This window comes from Cavia porcellus, unplaced genomic scaffold, assembly GCF_034190915.1.
Source record: "Cavia porcellus strain 051 isolate PalLab524CR breed Dunkin Hartley unplaced genomic scaffold, mCavPor4.1 scaffold_5, whole genome shotgun sequence".
Taxonomy (NCBI): domain Eukaryota; kingdom Metazoa; phylum Chordata; class Mammalia; order Rodentia; family Caviidae; genus Cavia; species Cavia porcellus.
Genome location: NW_026947488.1, coordinates 15,840,984 through 15,867,986, shown reverse-complemented (window position 1 = coordinate 15,867,986; position 27,003 = coordinate 15,840,984). Strand labels below are relative to the sequence as shown.

At 38.8% G+C, this 27,003-nt stretch overlaps 2 protein-coding genes across 2 annotated transcripts; both read left to right on the top strand.

Annotated features, from left to right (window-relative positions):
• The first annotated feature begins 335 nt into the window (after positions 1-335).
• On the top strand, positions 336-2,799 carry Wfdc13 (WAP four-disulfide core domain 13). Its single transcript, XM_013150433.2, has 2 exons — positions 336-423; positions 2,645-2,799. The coding sequence occupies exons 1-2, from the start codon at positions 336-338 to the stop codon at positions 2,797-2,799; spliced, it is 243 nt and encodes an 80-aa protein (XP_013005887.1).
• A 13,508-nt stretch (positions 2,800-16,307) lies between these two features.
• On the top strand, positions 16,308-21,259 carry Spint4 (serine peptidase inhibitor, Kunitz type 4). The gene is made up of 3 exons (XM_023564183.2): positions 16,308-16,422; positions 18,593-18,770; positions 21,133-21,259. The coding sequence occupies exons 1-3, from the start codon at positions 16,308-16,310 to the stop codon at positions 21,257-21,259; spliced, it is 420 nt and encodes a 139-aa protein (XP_023419951.2).
• Positions 21,260-27,003: the final 5,744 nt, after the last annotated feature.

Sequence of the window (27,003 nt, the reverse complement as noted above, 5' to 3'; positions counted from 1 at the left end):
TCAGTGAGCACAAGCCCAGCAGGCTGAAGGCCCTGGCTTCCATCCTCAGCACTGAAAGAAAGAAAAAAAGCTCTATAGAGATGAGAGATAAAATAAGGTCAAGATTAGAGGCAGGGAGGATGAGTGGATTTAGAAACACCATGTAGCTCTGTAATGGGCATGGATGGGAGAGGCTTGGATTTCTGCCAGGTCCTCCTGGACTGGAATACACAGAGAAAGACCAGTGCCTGCCTGCCTCCTCTGCAGCTCTTAAGAGTCTCTCTCTTCTCTTCAAAACTGTGCCTGGTTAGCCCAGCTGCCTTTGGCCAGGCTTTACCCACCCGTCTTATGGTGCCATGACAACTGTGCTGTTTCTCCAGTTCCTGCTAGTGCTCAGCCTAGGACCACAGCTTGTGCCTGGGAGTCCCAGACAGCGCCTACCGAGTATGTGCTGGGTCTGGGAGGAAAGCAGATTCTGGGGGGAATGGAGAATGAGGGGTGGAGTATACAGTGCAGAATGCATTGTGAAAAAATACAGTGTCATGTTCCAGAATCCAAGCCAGACCTAGGTTTGAATCTCTGCTCTGTTTGCTCACTGTGTGACCCTGGGCAAGGGTCTGAGCCTCAGATTTTATCTTCATGATGGATGTAATACTAATAAGATAGTTTGAAGGAGAATCTGAAGTCATGTATGTAGACAGAGAGCACCCTTCTAGAGGATGACTAACTTTTTTTTTTTTTTTTACTACGAATCGAACTTAGGACCTTGTACTTCCAGGCAGTTGCTGGGGCACTGAGCTCACCCCTGGCTGTAGTGAATGCTAAGTAAGTTACTACAAATGATGCCAGCTGTATGCCCTAGCTTATGCATGCTGTCCTTGGTTCCTTCACAGATACTCGATCCACTTTTCAAACATTAAAAGACACAGAAAACTTCAGTAGGATTCAATCTGCAATCTCCATAAACTTGAACTTAGAGGATATTTTCAGAGGAGAGGAAAAGGAATTCTTATACTGGATTTCAACTTTTAAGTATGCGTATGTACTAGAATTATCAATGGTTAGCATCCAATGGGGAAGTGTAGAGTCCACCTCAGCAGCCATCATGCTCCCGCTCAGCATTACAAAGCAGTCATGCAGACTCTGACCAATAACAAAAGGGAAAAAATTACTATTCCTGGTGTATGCATTCCTCTGAGGGGAGAGCATCTGGAGAATATTTGGGGCACAGAAGACAGATGGGTCTAATAGCTTGTGCTTCTTAGGCAACTCATTCTACTTTAGGTACATGAGGCAGGCAGCCTGCTACACATGACTGAGAGGGGCTAAGTGAGCTGCAAGACAACAGGAGTGCCCAGGGCAGAGTTACTAGGAAAATCAAGACTAGGCTTGGAGAAGAGGCACAGAGAAGTTTCTGAAAGTTCAGCAACAGCTGTGTGTGTGACTGGACCAGACACCAAGAAACAAATTGAAACTGGAGAAGCACGACCTCTCTGAGAACCCTAGCTTGGGGCCTCAAATCCCACACTGCCCCACTGAACACCAAGCTCCTCAAGCAGAGGAATGGTTCCCATGTCGTGCCTTCCCCACTGACTTCTGGAATGGTTGAGAGGTCAAGTGAGTGTTGGTTACTGGTCTCTAACAAATGTCAAGAGCTTGGATCTTGGCTTCCTGCACCTCATGTTTAGTGATGTTTGCTGCTATAATAATAGCTGAAACCTCACTCTTCATTCCTTTCAAATCTTGGTGATATCCTACAGATCTCTCTCCTACCTATAAACATCTACAGGAAAATAAACCCAGAAATGGGCAACAGAGCTTTATTTGTGACTTTGGCCCCAAAGAAAGGACAAGTGATGAATACAACACTTAGACTGGTAGGGGTTGAAGAAGGGATTAACAGACCAATGCTTGTAGCATAAGAACTCAGGAAAAGGGAGGAGACTGGGTTGGGTCCCTCAGGAAGTGGATCTTAGCTTTGAACTGGAATACGTGGGGGTATCAACATGATGACAATTCTTTTTCTCTAACAGTAGAAAGTAGGGGCACGCAGGGCTCTGGGCTCCTGATCAGGAGGCACCAGGGGAAAAGTAAAAGTCGATTCTGTATATCATTCTCAATTCCCACGCTTGTCACCATGAAGGAGATCGCCTCTAGAACTCACCTGTAAGTTGGAGCTTACCTATCTGACCCAGCACTCTCTCAGTTTTCTGTGAGGGCTTCATCCTTTAACAAAACCTACCTTGCAGCTGTTCTTGCTGCACAGTCTGAGTTAGACTGAGCATAGGATAAACTATGCTGCTCATGAGAAAGTGTACAGCTTGCTACAGACCACACAGTGAGTCAGCGCAGAATGCAAATACACAGCATTCATACACTTAGAAAAAACTCAAGCAAGTCTATGGGGACTTGACATCTGACCTGCAAAGAAAATGGATGAACATTGGATTTATGGTCCTGCCAAATGCACTCTTTTGATCAAATAACCAAGGACTGGTTCACTGCTCAGAACTCAGAAGAAACAACAGTTAAGGGCAAAATTTGATTTCCCTCTCCAAGGACCACCCAAGAAAGTTGAGGGTGGCAGGCTCCCTCTGATTTCCGAGCTTTGACTGTCATTCTGGTCTCTTGTTTACACTCTTCTCTTACCTGTTCTGTGTTCCAGAGTACATCTTGGAACCTCCATCCTGCAGATCTGAACCTGAGAGCTGCTACCAATTATGCACATTGCAGGAACATTGTCCAGAAGGACTCGAGTGCTGTTCTGCCTTCTGTGGAATAGTCTGTTCATTAAACAAATCTCCAAAACACAAAAAGTAAGCAATTTCTAATGCCAGTCCTGACTCTAGAGACGCTGGTCAGATTCAGAACTCTCTTGTTTTTTTTTTTTTGTTTTTTTTTTTGTTTGTTTTTTTTTTTTTTTTTTTTATTTAAGAGGAAAAAGAGAAAAACACAAAACAAAACAAAGCGGTGTAAGGGTACACGTAATACAGAACTACAAAAAAAAAAAAACATAACAGTAAGAAATCACCTGTTAGTAGATTACATACTATCATCTTGAAAATAGTTGCTCAAATCACAGTATCAAAGAATACAAGGTGGACATTCAAACAGGGAGACTGCAAACAGCTGTGTTCAATGATCCAAAAACATTGATATAGTCAGCTATTTAACACCCCTAAACACTTTTTTGGAGGGGGAGAGAATACAGTCAAATATGGCAAAACAAAGCTGTCAGTCAATACCAAGGATAGACATAGCACATGGTGTAGAACAGAGTACAAGGTTATCAACAATGGTTATCAACGTTGTCCCTTGTCTTGTTACTCACTATGATTGTTCTTTTTTCTTTTACTTTTTATTTCTTTTGGTTTTTTATTGGCTTTTATTTTAAAGAGAAAAAAACAAAGCACAGAATCTCTAAAACAAGGTAATAAGAAATTAACAATGGTTAATATATTGCACATTGTTATCTTCAAAGTAGTTGCTCAGATCACAAGATAAATGCACGCATAATTGATCGAACAATATAAGCACAAACCTCTCTTTACAATGAGCTAAAAGAAATCAGTGGTGTGATTATCTTGGCTATCTTTTGTATACATACAAATTTTACCTTCCTTTTTGTGGGTTATTATGATTTGATCTTTATAATTATTATTCTTATCATATTGCTAAAATTTTCCATCTTTTCACCCAGGATAATTCCCACAAAAGTCCTGAATAGAGGAGTTTTCCTCCAACCTTAGACTACACAATCCTTCCCTTCCCATGACCACCTGAGTGAATCACTGACTTCACCTCTCTGGACACACTTAGTTCAAACTCATAGCCCAGTTGACTCAGTCATCCAAATACTGGGACTAGAGTGTCCACTACCATCCCTGGCTTAGTACTCTGAAGTTCTGCACTTCCTATAGCAGAACTCAGTTTGGCGGTCTATTCTCAATGGGAAAAGTCATTGAAATAAGTTATATCTCCAAGAATAAAACTGCACAAAGTAACACTGGAAAATATCTTTCTTCTGCAGAAAAATGTCCAAGAACCACAGGAAACAGAATGCCTGAAGACCAACGCCTGTTCCTCAGAGCACTTGTAAGTACAGAGCTTGCCTCATTTGCCTGGTGTCAGATTTCTCAAGGATGTTCCTTTTCCTATTCTAACCTCTATAGGGGACAAACATCCTCACAAACCACAATAGCCTTTTCAATGACCAGCTTGCCTCCTGATTTTATCCATTACTCTCCTGGTTCTATCATATATTCCCTGCAGCAGGGTGAAGTCCAGGTTAAAGTCTGAAACTCAGAACACCATAAAGAAGCAGCATCATTGCCAGGGGGAGCACTCAGATCTGAGACAAGGAACAGGCTCTTCCAGCCTCAGGGTTGACAATGTCCTAGGCAGGCAATCAAACTGAGCCCTTCGTGCTCTGCATGCTGTTCCTGTATGACATAGTCAGCCCTCTCATGGGAAAAATCAAGGGAACACCTTGCCTCAGTGTATTATGAGGGTAATACAAGGCCACACGGTTGGAAGGACTTGGTCACAGTAAAGACTTAGCAGCTGCCAGTAACACACATAATGATATCACTGAGTACTAAGTATTCCTTCCTTTAAAAAAGAAAGAGGATCATCTTTTCCACTTGACCAGTGTTACACGAATGGTGAACAAAATGGAGTCCCCTGTAGGTCTCAGCATAAGAAACGTGGTATTTATAACTCGGTGGCTTCTGCTTCAGTGATTAGGAACAATGGGAATTTAGGATCTTCTACTTGTGTATCTGATGGCAGCATTTGAACTCAGAGTTCTTCTACTGGCTTTGGGCAAACAGCATGATAAATGCAGATGGAGGCCAGCGCTACGGGGTCAGTGCTGACCCACCACTTTTGCCCCTGCGTGGGCCCTGATGAGCCTATCGTGTTACTTCCCAGGGAACCTTGGATATAACTGACAACCCTGCCAAATACTGGCCATCCAGTAGTGTGTCACCACTGTTAGATAATCCAGGGCTCCTGCAGCAAAAGACACAGATACCACAGTAAACTTGTATAGTTCCAAGAGAAGGATTAACTACAGGGACAGACTCAGCTTTACTTTGAGTGCAGTGTCAGGTTTACTGATTATCCATTGGAAGGCCAACTCCTGTGTGTGGCCAAAAAGGACAGTACTTCATTTTGGGTGGGCACAAAAACACTGTCGTTTACCTGAGGTGTCTGCTAAGAGAACAGGTGCCCCTGCTCCTGCAATCTTCTGGTAAGCTTCAGCAAGACTGCACCCTTTCATCTAGGACATTAATGGTCATATCTGGTAGATCCTCATGTCCCCAGATCTGTTCTTCCTGAGGCCACAGCCCATCTTCTGCATACTGGCTCCCCTGGACTCACCAGTGCATGGCTAGAAGACTTCGATGAGGGAGAAGATAAAAGTGCTGGAGACGACCTGGGAAATGCTGAATGTTTAGTCCCAGAAATCACAGCATTGAGCTCTCCCAGGCCTCCTGGAAGGGAGGAATGGAGGCCTTTCAGTCTTCCACCACACCCCGGGCTCTATGGAGTGTAGTCATGGGCTTCCATTTTTTCTGTGTGAGCAATCATTGTGGGCTATGTCACACTCCATCTCACTTAGTCCTCACAGCAATCATAATACCCAGTGCACAGAGAGGGACATAGAGTTGAAAGAACATGCTCAGTCTCAGCTTGCTGGTGGAGTCAGAGTCAAAACCCGAGGCTTGAGATGCCTGGAAATCGTTTTTCTTCCCGAGGAATCTCTACTTGGGCAGCTCAGCTCCCTTCTGCTGAGTGGCTTTTTGGCCTTTCCTGTTTCCACTGAACTTTGCCATGGATGCTTTCGTCCTGCTTACGACTTCATTCCCTTTCATACTTTGAAACTTCCCCACCAAACTTGGTCCCTTTCCAAAGCCCCTGTGCTCTGTGCCCTGAACTCAGACCCCGCTCTTCTCTCTGCCTTCAGTGTCTTTCCCCGAATTTCCTGATGGGCTCCTACTCATGCTTCGCATGTTGTATTACATTACAAACTTGGAAACTTCAACTCACTCCAGACAAAATTAAAAACTCTATCTTTCTTCAAATTCACTGTATTGCAATCATTTTATTATTTTCTCTCTCTGGATTATGAGTCCCTTAAAAGCAATAACTATATCTGATTTCTTTGTCATAAAAATCTAGCCTTACATGAGCAAGCCTATAATTTAGCCTTTTCAAACAGAGGTGACAACAGCTTTTCAAAGAGTAGATTCATCCTAAAACTTGATGAGTTGTGCTTACAAACAACATCTTCACTGAACAGACCAGAGTCCCTCAGGTATCAGTTGCCTACTTCACTTTTCCTACGTGCAACTGGATTCATTTTATAAATTATTTATAAGCTTGGCATAGAGACACACACTTCTAACTCCAGCACTTTATTGGGTATAGCAGGAGGATAAGTTTTGACTTTAAGACCATCCTGGACTACATAGTGAGTTCAAGGTAATCCTGGACTAATTAATGAAAACCCGTCTCAGAAACACACACAGAATTAAAATATATTGATTTTTAACTAATTTATATTTGCTTGTGGAAACTTCCAATACACAGGAGGTAAAGAAGCTTAATGGTATCTATCCACACGGGATATTGGCACATAGTAAGGGCTAAGGGTCCTGGCTGTTCTAAGGCTCAGTCTGGCTCTACCCTGCAGGTTATCCCTTAATCCTCCCAGCCATGCCCTGAAGATGACATGTGATGACACACGGCAAGTAAAATACAAGATTGGAGAAGAGTCTAAGGAAAACGTTGTGATTATCACTCATGTTTTGCTAGTTGCTTCTTCATTCAAAATTCCTGTTTTATAAAGTGATAACAGTTTACGTTCCGCTATAACCTCTGCTTCGTTGGTTGGTTTTTAATTTCTCTAGGTTCCGTGTAAAGTAATTCAAATTAATGAAGACGAGTGCAGTTTTGCTGAACTTCAAAATATCTTAAGAGATAACAAGTCATGGTTATGAAAAGTACTGGATGTTTGAAAGATAATGGGATTAACCCTCCCAGTGAAAGATCATCTAATTTGTCAGAGACCTCAAGTCCTCTACTAAGCCTTTGGTGACTGCAAAAGACTTTGCCTCTCAAAATTATGTGATCATTTAGTCCCCTAATTATGCTTTTCTTCCAATTGCATCCTTTATAATGAACTTTTCCCAAGATAAATTTTTCACAAGTCCATTCTTATTCATCTCTTCTGTGATACCCTTCTAATCTGCCTGACTTCCTGATTATTTATGATCCAACAGGAAAGACTGTTCAGAAAAATCTGCAGGTTCCTTTACCACCAAAATCTGACCAAATATGGTTCAAATGGACCTGTGTGAGGCAAGTCTCTCACATACAGTTTTGCTTATTAAAAATGAGACGTTGTTTTAAAAACCCAAGCTTCATTCACTCAATATTGTAGGTACTTGTCACAAAATGCTACTTAAATGTAAATTTATATTAATTATAAGAAAATAAAAGGTTTAATGAGCTTCTCAGTCTCACTAGTCATTTCAACTAATCAACGACCAAACACACCTAGTAGCTTCTAGTGTGTTACACATCACAAATACAGAAAATTTTTATTGCAGAAAGTTCTACTGGAAAGTATTGCTCTAAGCTATATAAAACTCATGTCTACTTATTGACATATCATTAAACACCATGGTGATGAAAATTTTACAAGGTTTTAAATATTATAAAAGATTTTTACACTTAACATACTAGTATTTAATTCTAATATGTACTAGCTCCTGAAACTAGTTCCTGCCAACTCTGAACTCCTTGAATGTATGGCCAGTAACAGTTAAGGAAGGACTTAGTTAAGGAGCTCCTCCTCTCTACAGGTAGTTCCGTATTCTGGAAGAAGAACTATCACATGGACTGAGGTGAATTTGTGTGGACATGGCTTGAGGAAAAAGTATATACTGAACATGTCCCAAAACATAGCACCCCAGGATTTCCAGTACCCTCCTCTCTAACTCCTTACCTTTCTTCTATAGCTCTAAGAGTATTTCCCAGCAATAACTATGTGATCCATAAGGTTGATTTATTTTTTACTATCCAGACTTGAATGACTTCACCAAGTGTCACAAACACTGCACTTGGATTATGAGTTAAGATTACCACAAGGCCATCTCGGATGCCTCATTTCACTGAAAAAAAAGAATAAGAAAGAGGGATCAGTCTTTTGGCTGTAGTGACCAATTATGATTCCAAAGGATAAGTAGGGTTAATCAGTTGGGAGCAAGAATAAGATACAGAACACAGGGATTCTTTAGAGTACTGTTTCCAGGATAACAGAGAGTACAGCAACCAGTGCAAAACACTGACCAAGAGCTCACGTAGTTCACAAGCCTCAAAAATATGAGTTTTTAAATATTCTACCAGGTTAAAAAAAAACAGCCAGTTGTGATAGCACATGCTTATGATTCCAGCATTTGGAGGTAGGAGTATCAGTGAATTCAAGGGCAGCCTGAACTACATAGTGAAACACTGTATCCAAAAAAAAAGCAAAAACAAACAAACAAAAAACCCAATCATCAGCTAGTATACTGTTTGCCTCATGCATGCACAGTATGAGAAACAAGTGATAAATATCAGTCATGATTTTCTGATAAGAAAAGAAGCTCATAATATTCTCTTCCTTACTATATTGGGCATGTTTATAAATATAAATGTCTTTTAATATTATCTGCATGTATTTGTTTTGTTCTTTCTCATCTCTGCTACACTCCTACTACAGTGTGTGGGTAAATAATGCTTAAATTAGAATTATTGTATGGATATTTTAGCATGGCCGGTAACAATCCCACAATCAGCAAAATCTGAGTGGCAAGAAATAATAAATATTTATTTGCCTTTCATACATTAAAAAACAATAGATGTCCAGCTATTTCAAACTGGATTTCACTGAACTTGGATCTAGTCTAAAAACTGATGCATGTGAGTAAGGTATTGAATCCAGGATCTTACTCTATGTCTGAATTACATTCCCGGCTCCTGGGTCCACTTTTGACCTATGTGTCTCAAATAGTCGCTCAACATGTATCTTCTCGTGACAAGACATAGGAAGCAAAGAAGTATATCCAGCCCTGCAAAGCTATTACAACCCTGAAAATGTCCCTGAACAAATAAGCAAAAGACAAGAGCAAGTATAAAAATTAGAGAATACAAAGGAAGTATAGTCTTTGTAGTTGATTAGTGGTTACTCCTGCTTCTTCACTCTCATTTTTTATTCTTAAGTTATAAATCCTCTTGTCGTCTTCTAGCCTTTGAATTGTTTCTTCCTGGTTCCTTGTTATTTTTAATAAATCTTTTGGAGATCACTTGAAGAATTTAGATGTATAGTATTATCAATTTCGTATCGTTACAAAAGAAAAGGATAAACTTAAATATTACAAAAGTATAATTAAATATTACAAAAGCATAAAGTAATGATATATTTCAAACAAGGGCACTGCTCTTTTATTTTTTATTTAAAGAAAAAACAGAAAGACAGATAGAAATAATGCAGAATTTCAGAAAAATAAACACTAAGAAATCACTAGTTGATAAGTTACATATGGTCATCTTAGAAATAGTTGTTCAAATTACAAAATTAAAGCATACAAAGTGATATTCAAATAATGACACCGAAAACAGTTCTGCTCAATCATTCAACAAAAACTTAGTAAAATGGTTATCAGTCCTACACACTTTTTATCTTAAAGAGAATAAGATTAACATGTCAAAACAGAACGAAACAGTTCATAAGGAAACAATTGAAAGAAATACAGATTTCAAAGCAAGTCCATTGGAGATTTTCACTGTCTATTTTATTGTCTCTAGATTTCTTCAAAATAGTTGTCCCCATCTTCACATACATTTAATATGTAGTGAACATTATAGAACTAATCAGAGCATTACAGGATGATGAAGGCTTTTTAGGTCTTCAAGACCTGATTTTGGGGATGTCAATAATGACTTGTCTCTCATTCTCTTTGAAGTAGCTGCCTTTTTCTTTAAGCATGCTGAAACATAAGAGAATAGACTAATATCACTCTGAACAGTGAATGGTAGTATTGCTAGATTTTGTATCATAATGCTACAGAATTAGCATGGGGTTTCTTGATGTCTCTTCTTCTTCAGAGTATCTGTTCATTACATCATGTATTATATAATCTGTTCCCATAAATAGTTTAGAAATTCCTCTCATGTGTGAGTATATCTATCCTTTCTATATTTTAGGGAAAAACAGATCAAAATAAGACAACAAAACAAATTCCTAGAAAAACATTAAATGAAAAAGACATATAAGACCACAATATTAGGTAATCTACAGTAGTTATTATGCTTTCTCTTGTTATTTTCAATACAATTGTCCACATCATTAGATATTATATAGTTAAGCATAGCATTACATAGATATTTTTATAAAAACTCAACTTTAAAGACATTGTAGGACTTAAAAGCAGTTCATAATCAAAACTGGAATGGATATCTTTTACATCTTGTCATCCTCAAACTAGTGACCTCTACTCTTAGACTTGATACTATCAAGCATACTAAATTCGACTAAAATCAGTCAAGACAAAATAGCGGTCTAACAAATCAGCTTCAAATAAGATCAGTCATAGTAAGACAATGTAAGCAATACAGGGTTTCAGTTTAAGTTAATAGGAAATTAAGGATAGTTACTGTGGTATAACCTGTTATTTTTGGATTAGCTGTCTGTGCCCTCAAATCTCATATGAGTAGACAGACTGGAACAAAATACAATCAAACTAAACGGAGCGATAAGACTACTGTGGCTTTTAAATTCTGATACACTTTTAACAATGTCCTCTGCCTTCCTTTTTTAGGCAATTCCTCACCTTTCCCCTTCTCAGGATGCTTTGTATATTTTGAGTCTCACTAGCTCCTTTAGTTTTTAGACTAGGGGTCAACCTGCTATCTGAGTGTTGCAGAAGCTTTTTACCCTTGAACTTGATCTTGAGCTGTACTCCTTTACTTACTAAAGCCACAAAGGTTGTCCTTCCTTCCAGCTGTGTAGCTCTACACTGCACAAAAGTGTCATAACTTTCCAACCTATCTGCGGCTGCTAGATGAGTTGTCCCTGTTTATCTCTGGTTTCCTGTCATGTATAGCATTGTTTTCTCATCTTTGACTCAGTTTATTAACCCTCTTTTAGGTTGAGTATATTTCCTGTTCAGAGCATCTCAATGGATCCTGCCTCCTAATCTACTCTGCTGTGTTTCTTTTTGTTAGTGTATCAAGGCCATCTATACTAGAGATTATAGCCCACCTTCTCTGCCTCATTTCTGCTACTCCATTTTTCTGCTATTATTTGTCCACTTTTCTGCTTCATCTCACTGTCTGCTCCATTCATTAAGGCTTCTCTGCCACTGCTGCTGGAATCCTGGTTTTTTTTTTCTCTCACTCTGGAATGTCCTTCAATATTTTTTGTAGGGTTGGGTTGGTGGCCATGAACTCCCACAGTTCCTCCTTGTCTTGGAAATATCTTGTTTCTCCATTAACTTTGAGAGAGACTTTTTCTGGGTACATCAGTCTTGGTTGGAGGTTATTTTCTTTCAGAGCTTGGACCATTCCCCCCCAGGCTCTTCTCGGTTTGAGAGTTTGTGTTGATAAGTCTGTCATTATTTTGATGATATGACCTTTGTAAGTGATCTGTTTCTTTTCTCTGGCCACTTTTAATATTCTGTTCTTGTGATGAATTTCTGGAATATTGATTATTATATGTCTGGATGTAGCTCTATTTTGGTTGTAGGTGGCTGGAGTTCTGTATGCCTCTTTTATCTGGATATCCTTTCTTTTTCCTATGCTTAGGAAGTTTTCCTTAACTATATCTGTGAATAGTCTTTGTAGTTGATTAGTGGTTACTCCTGCTTCTTCACTCTCATTTTTTATTCTTAAGTTATAAATCCTCTTGTCATCTTCTAGCCTTTGAATTGTTTCTTCCTGGTTCCTTGTTATTTTTAATAAATCTTTTCTTTCACGATAACATCTCATAAATCTCTCTTCAGGTTTCAGAAGGCTAACTTTAGTTTCTGTCAAGGCATTTTGCCAGCTTTCAGTGGAGTTTTTAGTTTCCTGGTAATCTCTTTGGCTCTGTTTCATGTATTCTATAAACAAAATTCTAGAATTTTGTTTATATTCTTCATCAAAGGTTTGTCTTCCTTTTCTGAGTTCCTCTGTTCTTCTCTCTGTGTTCTCTTGGGAGGGGCTATCATTTCTTTAGTTAATCTTTTTATATCTTGCCTCACTTGGATCAGAATTACAGTTCTAAATTCATCTTTGAGGTCATAAAGGTATTTATTTATGTCCACTGATGCTGTGTCTAGTATTGCATGATTACTGCACTGGTTCTCTTCTGTATTTACCTCTCCTGGGCTTATTTTCCCAGGGTCAGTGGCTGGAGGTTTTTTTTAATTTCTATCTCTTATCATGTTTCTGGTTTCTTTCAAACAAGTGTGTCCTGGGGGGTCTCTGGCCCTCTCTGTATTGTTTAGGATCTTTCCAAAGTGTGCTGACTGGGGTTTTGTTGCCCTCCCAATTTGCTGTTATCTGAGGTGCAGGCAAGGACACAGGGACCGTGCAGGCTAGCCTCGAGCCTCTGAATCAGTCAACCTGCAATTTCCTTCAGTGACTTAGGCTGTACCTTGTGGACATCACAGAGTCTTGACCTTTTTGTCCCTGGCTATCAGGTCCCAACCAGAGGTGTAGCTCTGCCCCAGGAGAGCCCACTAGTCTTCTCTGTGCCAGGGGCGGCCGACTGATGCTGGTGCGGTGTTGGGATCTACCCAACTCCAAGATGTCCTCCTGCCAGCAACAGCAGCCACAGGACCCAATCCCTAGCACTCACCAGGAATCAATGCAGTTTTTCCTCGCTGTGCCATGTCCTCCCACCAAGGGCTCAGGACTCAACAATTCCCGTTTTCTGCAGCTGTGGCTTCAGCTCGACCTTGAATCTCCTAACTCCATGGTGCTCCCAGCAGAGTGTGGATCAGCGTCAGTGAGCACGCAGGGCTCCAGCCCCCCACTCACATTTTTCCCTTCTCCACAGAGGTAGATTCTAGCTTGATGTGGTTTTTCCACATATAGATCAGTATCCTGCCTCTTCAGAAAACTGTGCAGCACCTGGCTTTGGTGCCCAGGTGCATGGTTCTCTCCCTGGCCTCCTCCAGAACAGGGCCTCCAGGAACTGCTCTTTTTAAATGGCCTTAAAATTTTTAGAAAATCCTGATACATACATAGTGTTTGGAATAGAAACAATGGCCAGGATGCAGGGAAGTTAGAAAGATCACAGCAGAATGGCAAGAAGAAAGGTTATATATGTATCAGATCTTTAAATAATATAAAAGTAGGGAGAGTTAATAACAGCATTTCTTGCTGAGATGGTGAGCATAGGTTGACCACTGTATAGGAAAGAAACTGAATCCCAAATGAGCAAACCTGTGAGAGGAACAGATGTGGTAAAACTAAAAGAAGAATCATAAACTTGACCTTGATGGGAAGATGGAATTTCCCCAAGGGATCTTTACACTGAATTTCCCCCAGCGGATCTTTACACTAATGCCTTTGTGTCTAGTCAACATATTCTTTTTTATAATTTAAAGAAAGACTAAACAAAACAGAAAATGGGTAACAATACTTTCAAAGAAAAAATAAACAATAATAAAATACTTGTTGATGATTACAGATTGTCTTCTTACAAATAGTTATTCAAGACATGAAAGTGGAGATATAAAGTGGGGATTCAGTGAGACTGCAACCAGTTTTGTTCAATTACTTAGAAAACTTGTTCAAAAACTTAGAAATATGGTTATCAATTCTATACACTTAAACATATATGCAGTTATCCATGTAAAGTTATCATCTTTACAGAATGAAGAAGATAAGCAGACAACTGATGGCAAGAAACAGAAGAGACCATCTCTGATTTTATTCAAAACTAATATGATTGATAGTATCAAGTCTGAGAGTATAGGCAACTACACTGAAGATGACAAGACTCTACGATACACATTCTTGTTTGGTAACTGCCTGCTTTTAAAGTTACATGCTATACACAAAGTTGTGTTTTTATTAATACTGTTATGTACTGATATATTGAATTATACTATGTCTGATGATATAGCCAATTCTGTTAAAGATAACAAGAGACAACACAGGAACCATGGTAGAACTCCTTGTACAATGGTCTTATATGTCTTTTTTGTTTCATCTGTTTATAGGAATATGTTTTGTTTTGTCTTACTTTGTTTTGTTTCTCCCTCTAATATAGAAAGCATAGAAATATATGTTAAGACCCATACATGTGTAGAATCCATAAACAGTTTATGAGAACTGATCTTATGACACATGATGAAATGGACAGATACTTTGAACAAAAAGAGACACTGAAGTACCCAGTGCTGATCATGGAGTGTCATAATGTGAAACCCAGCAACAGTATTATTCTTTGTTCAGAGTGATATTAGCCTGCTTGGATTTGTTCAGTCTCAACATAATTGAAGATATGGGTAACTTCATGTATGTTTAAGTGTATAAGATTGATAATCATATTTTCTAAGATTTTTGTTGGATAATTGAACAAAACTGGTTGCAGTCTCACTGTTTGAATCCCCACTTTATATGCTCCACTTTAGTATCTTGAATAACTATTTGTAAGAAGACAATCTGTAATCATCAACTAGTGATTTCTTACTGTCTATTTTTTCTTTGAAAGGAAGTATTATTTCTACCTATGTTTTGTTTTGTTTAGTCTTTCTTTAAATAAAATTTTTTAAAAAGACACCACAGTACCCAGTGCTGATCCTGGAGTGTCATGATGTGAAATCCAGCAATACTATTATTCTTTGTTCAGAATGACTTTAGCCTGCTTTAGTTTGTTTAATCCCAACATAAATGAAGGTATGGAAAACTGCATGTATGTTTAAGTGTATAGGATTGACAACCATATTACTAAGTTTTCGTTGGCTATTTGAACAGAACTGTTTGCAGTCTTGCTGTTTGAATTCCCGCTTTCTACATTCCACTTTTGTATCTTGAACAACTATTTGTAAAAGGACAATATGTAAACATTAACTAGTGATTTCTTACTGTTTATTTTTTTCTCTGAACACACGTATTATTTCTACCCATTTTCTGTTTTGTTTAGTCTTTCTTTAAATAAAATTTAAAAATAAATTAGAAAGAAAGAAGCTGCTTCAGCCCAGAAAACTCCTGCCCCCTAGACAATCTGAACAGTCAACTGCTAGGGCAATGGGGTGTCGTGTGACATTAAGTTGCTAAGAGGTATGAATGCCCCTATAGTGAGGGAGTGGTTCTTTTCCTCCCATCAGGAGCATAAGTGTTCCACAGTGTTCCCAGTTTTGTCTCTTCTTTGTTTTCTCATCCTCTGGCAGTCCTTCACCCAAGAACCTCAAGAACGGCATGGCAATATGTATGTATATGTATATATGTAGGTACATATACATATATGTATTACATATGCTTATTATATATCCATTATATATGCATATTATTATATATACATGATATGTATATACATATGCATGATTGAATAAAAGAGTTCAGCAGTAAAATGGCCTAAAACTACAAGGAAAATGAAGAAACCCTCATTTCATGCTTTACCAAAAGAAATCAATGTCAGATATTATTAGGTTTTAACTGGGAGATAAAATTTCAAAACTTAGGGAACAGGACAGATCCAAGATGTTCACAGGTTCACACTATAGTGCTTAAAAATTAATTCAAAACGATGTGATCTTGGAACTCTTTCTCAATTTCCCCAGTTTGTCAAGATGATAAATCCACTTAACTCATGAGTTCTCTGTGATGAATAAATGATTTAGCCTATATCAATTACTTAAAATAGAGTGTGGCAGGAGGTACTTTAATGATTATAACTAGCCCTCTTACTGTTACTGTTTTCTTATTACATTCTAATACACCAAGCTCATTTTTCACTGCTGTAGGCCAGATAATGGAAAGAAAGCAAATCTTTCTCAATTCCTTGCTCTGATAGTTCAACTTCTATGGTTAAACATACGCAGAAGCTCTGATCCTTAAATTTCTATGGTTTTTAGATGAGCATGGGACTCACTATCAGGGGTCTCATCAGTTTGAGACCTTCACTTTCACGGCTGGGTACGCAAGCACTCAGTGTTCAACTCAACAGCTAGTAATATTTAATCCTGGCCCTTGGAATAGGTGAGCTCAGCCCATTCAGGTATTAAGACCAAAATATAACACTGGTTGATACTAATACTCTCCTATCTGCTATTTGCTGCACCATGAAGCCTGCTAAGCTGGGATTTCTTCTATGGCTCTTCATCTTCTGCTTACAAACTTCCCCATTATTGGGTGGTACTGTTAAAATTGCTGAACGTATCTGTGGACACCTATCAGGTATGAAGTCAAGGGAAAAAATAACCTCAAGACCAATTATGAATGAGTTAAAAACTAATGGAAAGAGTCTGACATCTAAATGACCCGGGAATATCCTCTTCTATAGCAATTCCCATAGGTCCTTAATCATTTGACTCAAGGTATTACCACAGTACTGTGGATGTTTGAAGAAAAGGGAAAAAGCAGACATGATGCAAATCATATTTTTAGAGAGTTCTTTTCAAAGGAGATCTGAAAAGCTGGAAACATTTTAAATTTGAGTTTTTGTGATTAAAACTTGGAAAAGAGGCTGGACTACTTTTTTTAGTACTAGAGATTAAACCAAAGCCTTTGTATGACTACAGCACCTAGCCACTTTTATTTTAAAACAGGTCCTTGACAACTTTTACAAGCTGTCCTCCAAAATGTGGTTTTCCTGTCTCAGCCTCCCAGAGTGCTGGGCTTATAGGCATGTACCACCTTGGCCCATTGAGGTCAGACCTTTAAAGAGTATGTATTGGAATGAGAGAAGGAGAGTTGGAGACTTCAAACATTGAGACATTTTTAACATGTGAACTCTGAGCATATAGAGAACATTTCAAAACATGCCATCTATTTGGAAGAGCTTCCAATAGAGATATCAAGGGAAAGTATTCGTTCCATAGATTTTGTGTATTGGCTGAGAGCATGAAAAAGTAGCAAGGTCACAGTCAGACTTCACCTTTGGCCTTGCCTTTTAGCAGATGTGTGCCAATCGACCAGCCACTGAAATTCTTATCATCTATTAGCATCATTTTTCCATGTGTAAAATAAAGATCAGAAAAGCATCTACTTCAGAAAATGTTTGTAAGTATGGGATAAGATCGTGCATCTAATTATACCTAAATAGATAGTTTTACCAGAGAATGATTTCAAGCCTAGTTAGGGGTAGAGTACGAACATCACTGGCTTGCCAATGAATCATGTAGCTATTTGAAACATGTAGCTCAATGCTTAATAAAAATCAGAGGGTTGCCTCTGGAAAGGGAAAAGAAGACAATATGAGGGAGAAAGAGCTTCATTCTCATGACTATGCATTTTGGTATACATCCTGCCTTAAGAACAGCAGCAGCAGGCACAGTTTACTGGATTTTGAGGTATAGATAGTATAGCAGGTTATGAAAACTGGGAGGCAAATATTCTGTGGTGTATGTGCCAAGTGAGCAGTTAGAATATCAGGGTGTGGAAATGCAGGATGATCACACACTGTAATCCTCAGTGCGAAATCTGGGAAGCTTCATTTTTTGCACAAGCTATAGGTGAAAAAAGGTTCTTTTTTTCACAGTTCAGTATTTCAACAGTCACTCCCTAACCTGGAGCTCTAAGCAATTTACATCACACATGGGAATCTTGCCAATTGACTAATTCCAAGAGAAAATTAGACATCTTTTAGTGACCTTGAATATGAGAATTTTTCCAAGATATAATGAGGAATTTTTAGGAGCACATAAGAATAAGCCTTCACTGAGAAGCCATGCTGGGTCTGGTAGGAGCATTTCAAGAAGCCAGTTTGCCCTTCTGGTAAGTACACAAACCATGCAGGGCCCAGGAAGAGAGAAATCAGATTGCCCTCCCGTGAGCATAGACTGAGAATCAAGAACTCCCCTTCTTCCCTCCCCCACCATAAGCAACGGGCTGGTTGGAGGACAGGCTGAATTGATAGCAACTGGGGTGCAAAAACAACTAAATGCTTATATTGTTTGATTGATTTTGAAGGCCTAAGACTGAGAAGTCTGAACATCCACCTGAAGGATGGCAGTATGCACGATAGCAAATATGGGGGGTTTCCTTCTGTCTTGTTTTTGAAATCCAATATTGTCCTCACTGTTTTGTTCCAATGTATTGTTTTGCTTTATTCAATGTGCTGTTTAGACTGGTTTTATTCTGTTTTGTCTTATTGGATTTTACTATGTCTGATGGAATGGACAACTATTATGAAGATAACAAGACATAGTATGGTAACCATTGTTGATTTCCTATTATCCTCCTTCAAAGTTCTGTACTACTTTCACTGCTTCATATTTTGATTGGCTTTACTCTGTTTTGTTTGGTTTGGTTTTATTCTTTTTAAAACAAAAAAATGAAAAATAAAAATAAGCCTTCCCTTCATCCTAACCATCTCCTCCTAACTCAATGGAAACCTCTCCTGCAGATCGCTGTTCTTGGGATATGGATAGAGGAAGCTGCTTTGAAGTGCACTTTAGATATTTCTACAACAAAACCTCCAAACACTGTGAATCTTTTCTCTACACCGGCTGTGCAGGCAACCTTAACAACTTCAAGCTTAAAATAGAATGTCAAGTAACCTGCGATTCAAAGTACCAAATAAAGTAAGAAAGTCAGTCCTATCCTTATTCTTTCCAGGGATGAAAGGAAAATTTCTGAGAGCCTAGGATAGAGAGAATTGGTCAGGGATCAACCCTGATCTGGAATGAGAAGAGGAAGTTTATTCTAATTAAAAAGTTTAACAGGTGGGTTGGAACTCAGAATCATTTGCTCATTTTGCAGTTAAGAAATCGAACATTCAGAGAGAAAATGGTAACCATCATCTCTTGAGCTATTACCATGTGCCAGGAATTGCACTAATAATTAACATACCGTGTATTGATACAATTTTAAATAACTCAAAAGTAAGTCTTTATTGTTTGTTCATGTGACAGCCAAGAAAAATAATCCCAGTAAGAAGAACCAATCAGCTCTAGTTCATATTAAAGGAGCAAGGTTTTTAACCAGACCTGACAGCCACTCCGGTCTTCACCATATCACATGTACTAAGATCACACATAATTACACTCCCAGACCTTCAAAATCTCCACAATAACACAGTGATTTATACCACTACATCTCCACCCTACACTTGACCATTTCCAAGTCATTAGAAGCTAAAGTCAAGGGAGCCTACAGGGCTGAAGTATGGCTGCTTTCTAGAAGAGGAAGATTGTGTGGTCTTGAGAGTAACTCAACATGAATTTTGATTTGCTCACTTTATATTTCCAGCAAATCTTTTCAGTGCCTGGCACAATATAGGCAATAACTAAGTTTCACATGAATAAAAGTGAGCAATAAAGCAAAGGAACAGAAGGGACATTAAAATAAAAGTCATCCTCTAGGCTTACTGCAAGGAAAAAGTGACCTCTATTAATCTAGGGGGACTTTTCAAAACCTGTGGCATAATTTTTTTTCTTTTGCTTCTACAGGGAAAGATAATGGTGAAAAGATATGAATTCATGGAATTTCTTTACTATACCATCTGAAAAATGATGTAAGAAAACTTGGACCAATTTCAGATCATTTCAAAATCACTATAGTCCTTGAAACTTGTATATGTTTATGATTTTCCAGATCCTAGTTTTGTCTTTCCTGAAAAAAAAAATGATCATTAAAATAAACAGCCTTTGTGTCAGCCTCTTCCTTCTCTGAATTTCTCTCCCCCTGTCTTATCCAGAGGTCAGTTTCCTCCATCCAGGAGGTCCCCCCTCAATCCTGTCATTCTGCATACATGCACGGAATACTGAAGTATTCCAAGTTAGCTGGCCAAATCTGCTTATGTTTGTATCACCTACACTTGAGTTGATTAAGGGCACTAAAGTACAAAACCTCTGCTCCCTTAACCTTAAAATCAAATCTAGCTGAGAACTTCACATTTACAGGGGCCATCACTTCACTCATAAACTTTTCATCATCAGGTTTTCTAATTCACTTCCCTTAAGCCAATACTCCCAATTTAACTGACCTTCTGGTCCATGTTTACAGTAATTACTTAGACATTTTTAAGTCATTAAAAGTTGACTTGGTTATTGTCAGTCCTTCTGGAAAAAGAACTCTGAATTTCAGTGCAATAATTACATATTAGCTACCAAAAGAATCAACGTCCAAACCTGAATTTGAAATCTTCTAAATATAATGCTTTCAGGTTCAGTGGGGTCATGGTCTGTCCAGCTATAGGATTCTCAGTTTGACCATTTCAGCTCTGAACTTTCTCAGGCATTCAACCGAAGCTGAACTGATGTAGGAATGTCTGTCTTGTCTGTAATTGCGCTTTGCATACCTACCCTGCCCATCTTCCAGGCAATGTCCAATCCCTCACTTGTAAATCACAACATAGACTGACTCGGCCAACATCAGAGGCACTGTAAAGCATTCAAACCCTGCAACTAGACATGCTGCCTGGGGAATCTCAACAATGAGGTTTTTTAAAAGAAAACTAAACAGAGCAGATAGACAAAACTAAAAACTGATCTTGGAGAAGATTAACAGACGACATAAAGCACTGGCAAACCAATCAAGACACAAAAAGAAATATCCATCAATAGGAGGATTAATGAAAATATTTTGGCATATTCACCCAAAAAAATGACAAAATAGCAATGAAAATAAATGAATCATAACTACACACAGTGTGATGGATAACACGTTGCCGAGTGCAAATCCCAAAAAGGTCAGCAAACCTCCATAAAATGCAATATAGTAAAAATTATAGGTATGTCAGTCAACAGGCAAAATTAAAGGTATTAAACCAATATGAACAAATAAAACTGGCAGCAGTTGAGTCCTGTAGTTTGAAATATGAGGTCACACAGCCATGTAAACCTCGGTCAAATGGAACCTAGACTCGTCCACAGATTATGAGATCCCGGCCAAGATGACCTTGAATTCTGCAGCCACTTGCAGCCTGAACTTCCTGTGCGACAGGCTCGACCGCTGCCAGGAAGTCAGTGCAGGGGCCAGCCAGCAGGTCATCTTCCTGCCACCGCAGACCACTCAACACCCAGTGCTCTTCAGAATAAATGACTGGGGTCCGGAAAAACATGGCGGATAGATAGCAGCAGCTTCGAAGGCTCTCTGAGAAACCGCACTTGAAATCCATGGTGGTGGGCAGGAAGTCCTAGGCAAGTGGGGATATTCTTTGCCGACCCAGGAACAAACTAGGCAAACCAACTGGAAACACAATCCCGGTGATACAGCAGGAACAGATAAGGTCTCAGCCCAGAAGTTGGACCTCGCACCACTGGAAACTGCGATTTGAATTTCCTGCAGCCGCTGCTGCTTCCCAGTCAGCACGGCGGGGAGAGAGGCGTGAAGGCTCTGAGAGTGGGAAGCATTGAAAGGAATTGGGAGCAGGACAGGCCGGGTGCCCTGCATCAACCTACAGTGACTGAACAGATCGGGGACACTTCCATAGAGAAGGAAGCTTCAGCAGAGGACATACTGGGACCAGGCAGACTAGCCAGAACAAGTTGTTGCAGTGACTTCAGTCATATCCCCCTCTCAAGCAGGATCGGTGGGGAGTGTCTGGCCTGCATGACGCCACTGGCTGAGACCCAGTAGGCTAGCCCAACCCAGGTCCCAGTGTCTGGAGGTGCACCCTAGTGGTGAAGCCTTCGGTAGGTTGACTTGGAAGGGCGGCCCGGCATAGACTGCCAGGTCTGTATCTCCCTGGTGTGCTGTGGTGCGCGGGAACACCTAGCTGGCACAATTAAAACAGACTGTGGCTGACAGGGAAGGAAGCTGGGCCTCCCATATATGCTTATATATAAGGAACAAAGAATATGGGAAGAGGGAACAATAAGAAAGGGTCCTCGGCCCCCAATCCTGAGAAACATGCAATAGCAGACACAGCACCAATAGACATAAAGCGCTATCTCCAGAGCCTCATAGATGAGTTCAGGAATGAAGTTATTAATGACCTGAAGCAAGACATAAGCAGAATAGTTAGAGAAATGCTAAGCACCGTCCAAGAAAAAACAGATGGTGGAATGGAAGAACAGAAAAAAAAAGGAGAATTGTTTGATGGAGAAAATAGAGAAAACATAGAACACATGAAGCAGGTTCAAAGACATTACCAAGAAACTAAAAACTCTATCGAAAACTGGCATAACAGCTTGAAAGAAACTAAGGATAGATTATCTGAACTGGAGGGCAGATTTGTAATATGGGAGCATGAAATGAAAAACTTCTTTAAAATAACAAAAAAAAAGCAACAATACAAAAGCTAGAAGATGATAGGATCTATAATTTAAGAATTAAGCACCTAAGAGAAGAAGTGGGGACACAAACAAATGGACTACAAAAGCTATTCACAGAAATAATCCAGGAGAATTTCCCTAATTTAGCAAATGGTAAAGATACTCAAATATATGAGGCATACAGGACTCCAACCACCTACAACCCAAACAGAGCTACACCCAGGCATATAATAAGCAAAATTCCAGAAATCCAATATAAGAACAGAATATTAAAAGCTGTCAGAGACAAGAAACGGATCACTTACAAGGGAACACCCATCAGAATTACAGCAGACTTCTCAGCACAAACCATCAAATCATGAAGAGCGTAGGGGGAAATAATTCAAGCTTTGAAAGATATAACCTCCAGCCAAGATTGATATATCCTGCACAGCTGTCCCTAGAAATTGATGGAAAAACAAGGTGCTTCCAGGATAAAGAGGAACTAGGGGAATTTGCAACCACCAATTCAACTCTACAGAGAATACTGCAGGATAGTCTAAAAAAGGAAAGTATCAAGATTCCAGAAATAGTGTCAGAGAGATCACAATGAATGGAGCAGAAAACGAAATGAAGAAGACAAACTGACAACAAACGACAGAAAAAGAGCTCAACAGAAATGAGGCAGAGACGATCGGAAGGTAGGAACAGCTATTTTGGAGAAAACAAGACATCATAATAGCTAGTGCTGATTTAGTATCATCTTGGTTTGAAGTCCCATCAAACTTGTATTCTTCTGTCTCCATTGGTCTTAAAAGGTTGTATCTTATTGGATTTTATTAGATATGATAATATAAGCAAAAACTTTTATAGACAAGGAGTTTATACAGAAACCATTGTTCATTTTCTGTTAATTGGTTCTAAATACCCTGTAATAATGTCATTCTCTTGAATGGTTTTATAGTGTCTTGATATGTTTGGTGCTACAGTATATGAAGTTATACTCAAAGATTTCAAGGAAAGAGACACTATGGTAACTATTTTTATGTCAAGATATCTTGTGGTGAAACACTATTTTGCTTAAATGGTTATGTTTTGACCTGCGCTGTTCTGTTGTTATGCCCTCTTTTATCTCAATCCCCTTTTTTTTAATTATTTACTTTTGTCTTTTTATTTTTTTAATTAAAGGAAAAATAAATAAAAATAGCAGGATACATTATAATAACCTACTTTGATTTCCTATTAATTTGATTTGAAGTCCTGTATTTACCTCACCATCTTGTTTTGACTGATTTTCCTCTATTCTGCTTTGTTTGATAGTACCAAGTTCAAAAGTATAGGCATAACCGTGAGGACAATAAGAATCATTATGACACCCATTCCGGTTGACTATTATTTTCTTTTAAAACCCTGTAATGTCTCCAATGCTTTGGTTTTATTCTTTACTGTTTAGTTCAATTTTTTTTATAACTGCCAATTCTTCTTAAAATAGCAAGAGGCAGTATGGTAACCATTGTTGATCACCTTATATTTTGTTTTTACATTATCTATTATGTCCATCCTTTTGATTTGACTGACTCTGTTCTGATAGGTCACATTTGGTTTTACTCTCTTCAAAAAAAGTAATAAGAACTGTGGGAGTAATAAAACCCAAAATGTGTAATTGTCATTGTACAAAAGAAAAGAAAAGAAAGTGCTCTAAAGGTTATAACTGCATATATGTTTAAGTGTATAAGATAGATAACCATATTACTGAGTGTTTTTTGGATCACTGAACAAAACTGTTTGCACTCTCACTGTTTGAAGTCCACTTTATATGCTTCAATTTTGTAACTTGAACAACTAATTCTAAGATGAGAATATGTAATCTATTAACTAGTGATTTCTTACTGTTTATTTTTTAAATTTTGTATTACTTGTACCCTTTTCTGTTTTTCTCTTTTTCTCCTTAAATAAAAAAAACTGGCTGCAGTGCTGCACCCCAATAGTCATACTACTCATGAGGTTGAGACAGGATGGTTGCTTAAGTTCAGGAGTTTGAGACCAACATGGGCAACATAATGAGACCTCATCTCAAAAAAAAAAAATAGAGAGAGAGACAAAGACAAATATAGAAAAAGAAATGAAGGCTGGGGATTTAGCTCAGTGGCAAAGCGCCTGCCTGGCAAGCACAAGGTCATGAGTTTGATCCCCAGTATCAAAAAAAAAAAAAAAGAAAGAAAGAAAGAAAAGGAAGATAGAAAGAAACAAAAATGAAAGAGGGCTGGGGGTGTAACTCAGCTGGTAGACAAGGTATAGGGTCCTACCATTGCTGTCTATAACAGAATTTAGGGAATACTATTGAATATCAAGTGTAAGAGTGCCTGAGGTCCAGTTTTTTTTTTTTGAGGCACAATGGTGTGATGGGAGCCAGCTGATCCTCCTTATTTAGTGAGATAGAAACTATAAACTGGAGGTGGAATAGCTGTGATAGTGTTATTGCAAATGGAGCAAGGTCCAGATTATAAAGAACCTCGTGTTTGGCTTAGCAAGGATGATTAGCAAAACAGGAGCAAAGTTAGGGATTTTTAGTGAGATGGAGATGAGTGGGTGACAGGAGATGTGATAATCACTCTAGGGTTGAGCATTTGGCATCAGAGGTGCTAGATTATCGGAATACTGTCTAGCCTGAATGGTGCGGAACCAGAAAGAAAGGCCAGAGAACTTGATTGCTATTGGTGCCATGAGGAGGACCAAGTGAGGTCCCATTCACTTGGGTTGTAGTCCTGTGGGCTTCAAAGATTTGAGATATATTAGATCTCTGGAAGTTATAGGGGATTCCTGTTTTGGGTTATCTATCAGCTGTAGGAGATAAAGGTCATCATGTTGTCATAGTAAGTGTCCGAGAAATGAAAGAATTGGGACATAATTGGATATAGGAGGAAGGTCTTGTGGGGTAGGAAGATTATGGTGTAAAAAAGCCTATCGTACATGAGCTCAAAGGAACTTAGGAAACTAAGTGTCAGAGGAAGTGCCCTAAGCTGGGTCAGGGCTAAGTTAAAAGGAGTTGGGGCCATGGTAGGTGAGCTCAAAAATGAGTTTTGTGGGAGCTGGGGATTTAGCTCAGCAGCATAAGCACCTGCCTTGCAAGCAGGTGGTCGTGAGTTCAATCCCCAGTACCAATAAAAAGAAAAAAATGAGTTTTGTGGGGTGTGCTTTTAGTATATCACTTCTCTCCTTTGCTTTCCCTGAGGACTGTGGGTGGTATGGTATATGTAAGTGCCAAGTAATGTTTGGATGCAAGGATACTTGGTAAGTGATTTGGAAATGAAAGCTGGGACATTGTCTGATTGTATAGTTTGAGCTAAGCCACATCTGGGGATGATCTCTTGTATAAGACTCTTGGAAGCTACATCTGCAGTCTGTCAGATTGTGGGAAAGGCCTCTAGCCATCCTAAAAAGATGCAGAAGAAGGTAATGAGATATCTGAAGGTTTTGTGACTTGAGTGTCTGTGTTAGTCGAGCTGCCATCTATGAACCATGTATCAAAGGCCGTAGAAAAAAGAGTGCTATTAACCTGGGGGAAGGGCATGGGGTCATCTGTGAGTCCTCAGTGTAACTGTGGTGAAAGGTCTCATCAGAATGCTATTGATATTTGAATATTGATTTTGCCTGATTTTAAAGATATGTACGCATTTATCCATATCTTCATTTATGTTGAGACCTACCACAGCTTATTAGATTAAAATCCTTCTGACTAAAGATTAATAATATTTCTGGATTTCACATAATAATACTCCAGAATCAGGACTTTACTTTAAAATCAGGCACAAGACAAGTATGTCCCTTATCGCTGCTCCTACTTAATATACTACTGGATATACTAGCCAGAACAATTATACAAGAGAGAGAAATAAAAGGGGTAAAGATAGGAAGACAAGAAGTCAAATTATCATTATTTGCAGATGACATGATACTCTACATAGAAGATCCCCAAAACTCCATTGAAAGACTCTTAGATATAATAAATAAACTCAGCAATGTAGCTGGATACAAAATCAATACTCAAAAATCAATAGCATTCCTATACACTAGCAATAAAATCACTGACAGAGAAATAAGAGAAGCCACACCCTTCACACTAGCAAAAAAAATGTAATATTTAAGAATTACTCTCATGAAAGAAGTGAAAGACCTATACAGGGATAATTATAATACGCTGAAAAAAGAAATTGAAGATGATCTCAGAAAATGGAAAGACATCCCTTGTTCATGGATAGGAAGAATAAATATTGTGAAAATGACCATTCTCTCAAAACTGTTACACAGACTCAGTGCAATCCCAATGAAAATATCATCAACATACCTCATAGATCTGAGAAATCACTCCTAAAATTCATCTGGAGCAAGAAGAGACCTAGAATAGCAAAGACAGTTCTAAGCAGCAAAATCAAGGCAGGAGGCATCACAATCCCTGACTTGAAGTTATAATACAAAACAACTGTAATAAAATCAACATGGTACTGGATCCAAAACAGAGCCGAAGATCAGTAGAATAGATTAGAAGATACAGCCACAACTACCACCACACTCAACCACCTTATCTTTGATAAAGGGGCTAAAAAGTTTCACTGGAAGA

Excerpts from the sequence above, each read along its gene's own strand:
- Wfdc13 (XM_013150433.2), top strand. The coding sequence starts at position 336 with ATGACAACTGTGCTGTTTCTCCAGTTCCTGCTAGTGCTCAGCCTAGGA. Across the intron at positions 424-2,644 it reads TCCCAGACAGCGCCTACCGA|AGTACATCTTGGAACCTCCA; the intron begins GTATGTGCTGGG and ends TCTGTGTTCCAG.
- Spint4 (XM_023564183.2), top strand. The coding sequence starts at position 16,308 with ATGAAGCCTGCTAAGCTGGGATTTCTTCTATGGCTCTTCATCTTCTGC. Across the intron at positions 16,423-18,592 it reads TATCTGTGGACACCTATCAG|ATCGCTGTTCTTGGGATATG; the intron begins GTATGAAGTCAA and ends CCTCTCCTGCAG. Across the intron at positions 18,771-21,132 it reads GATTCAAAGTACCAAATAAA|GCTCGACCGCTGCCAGGAAG; the intron begins GTAAGAAAGTCA and ends CCTGTGCGACAG.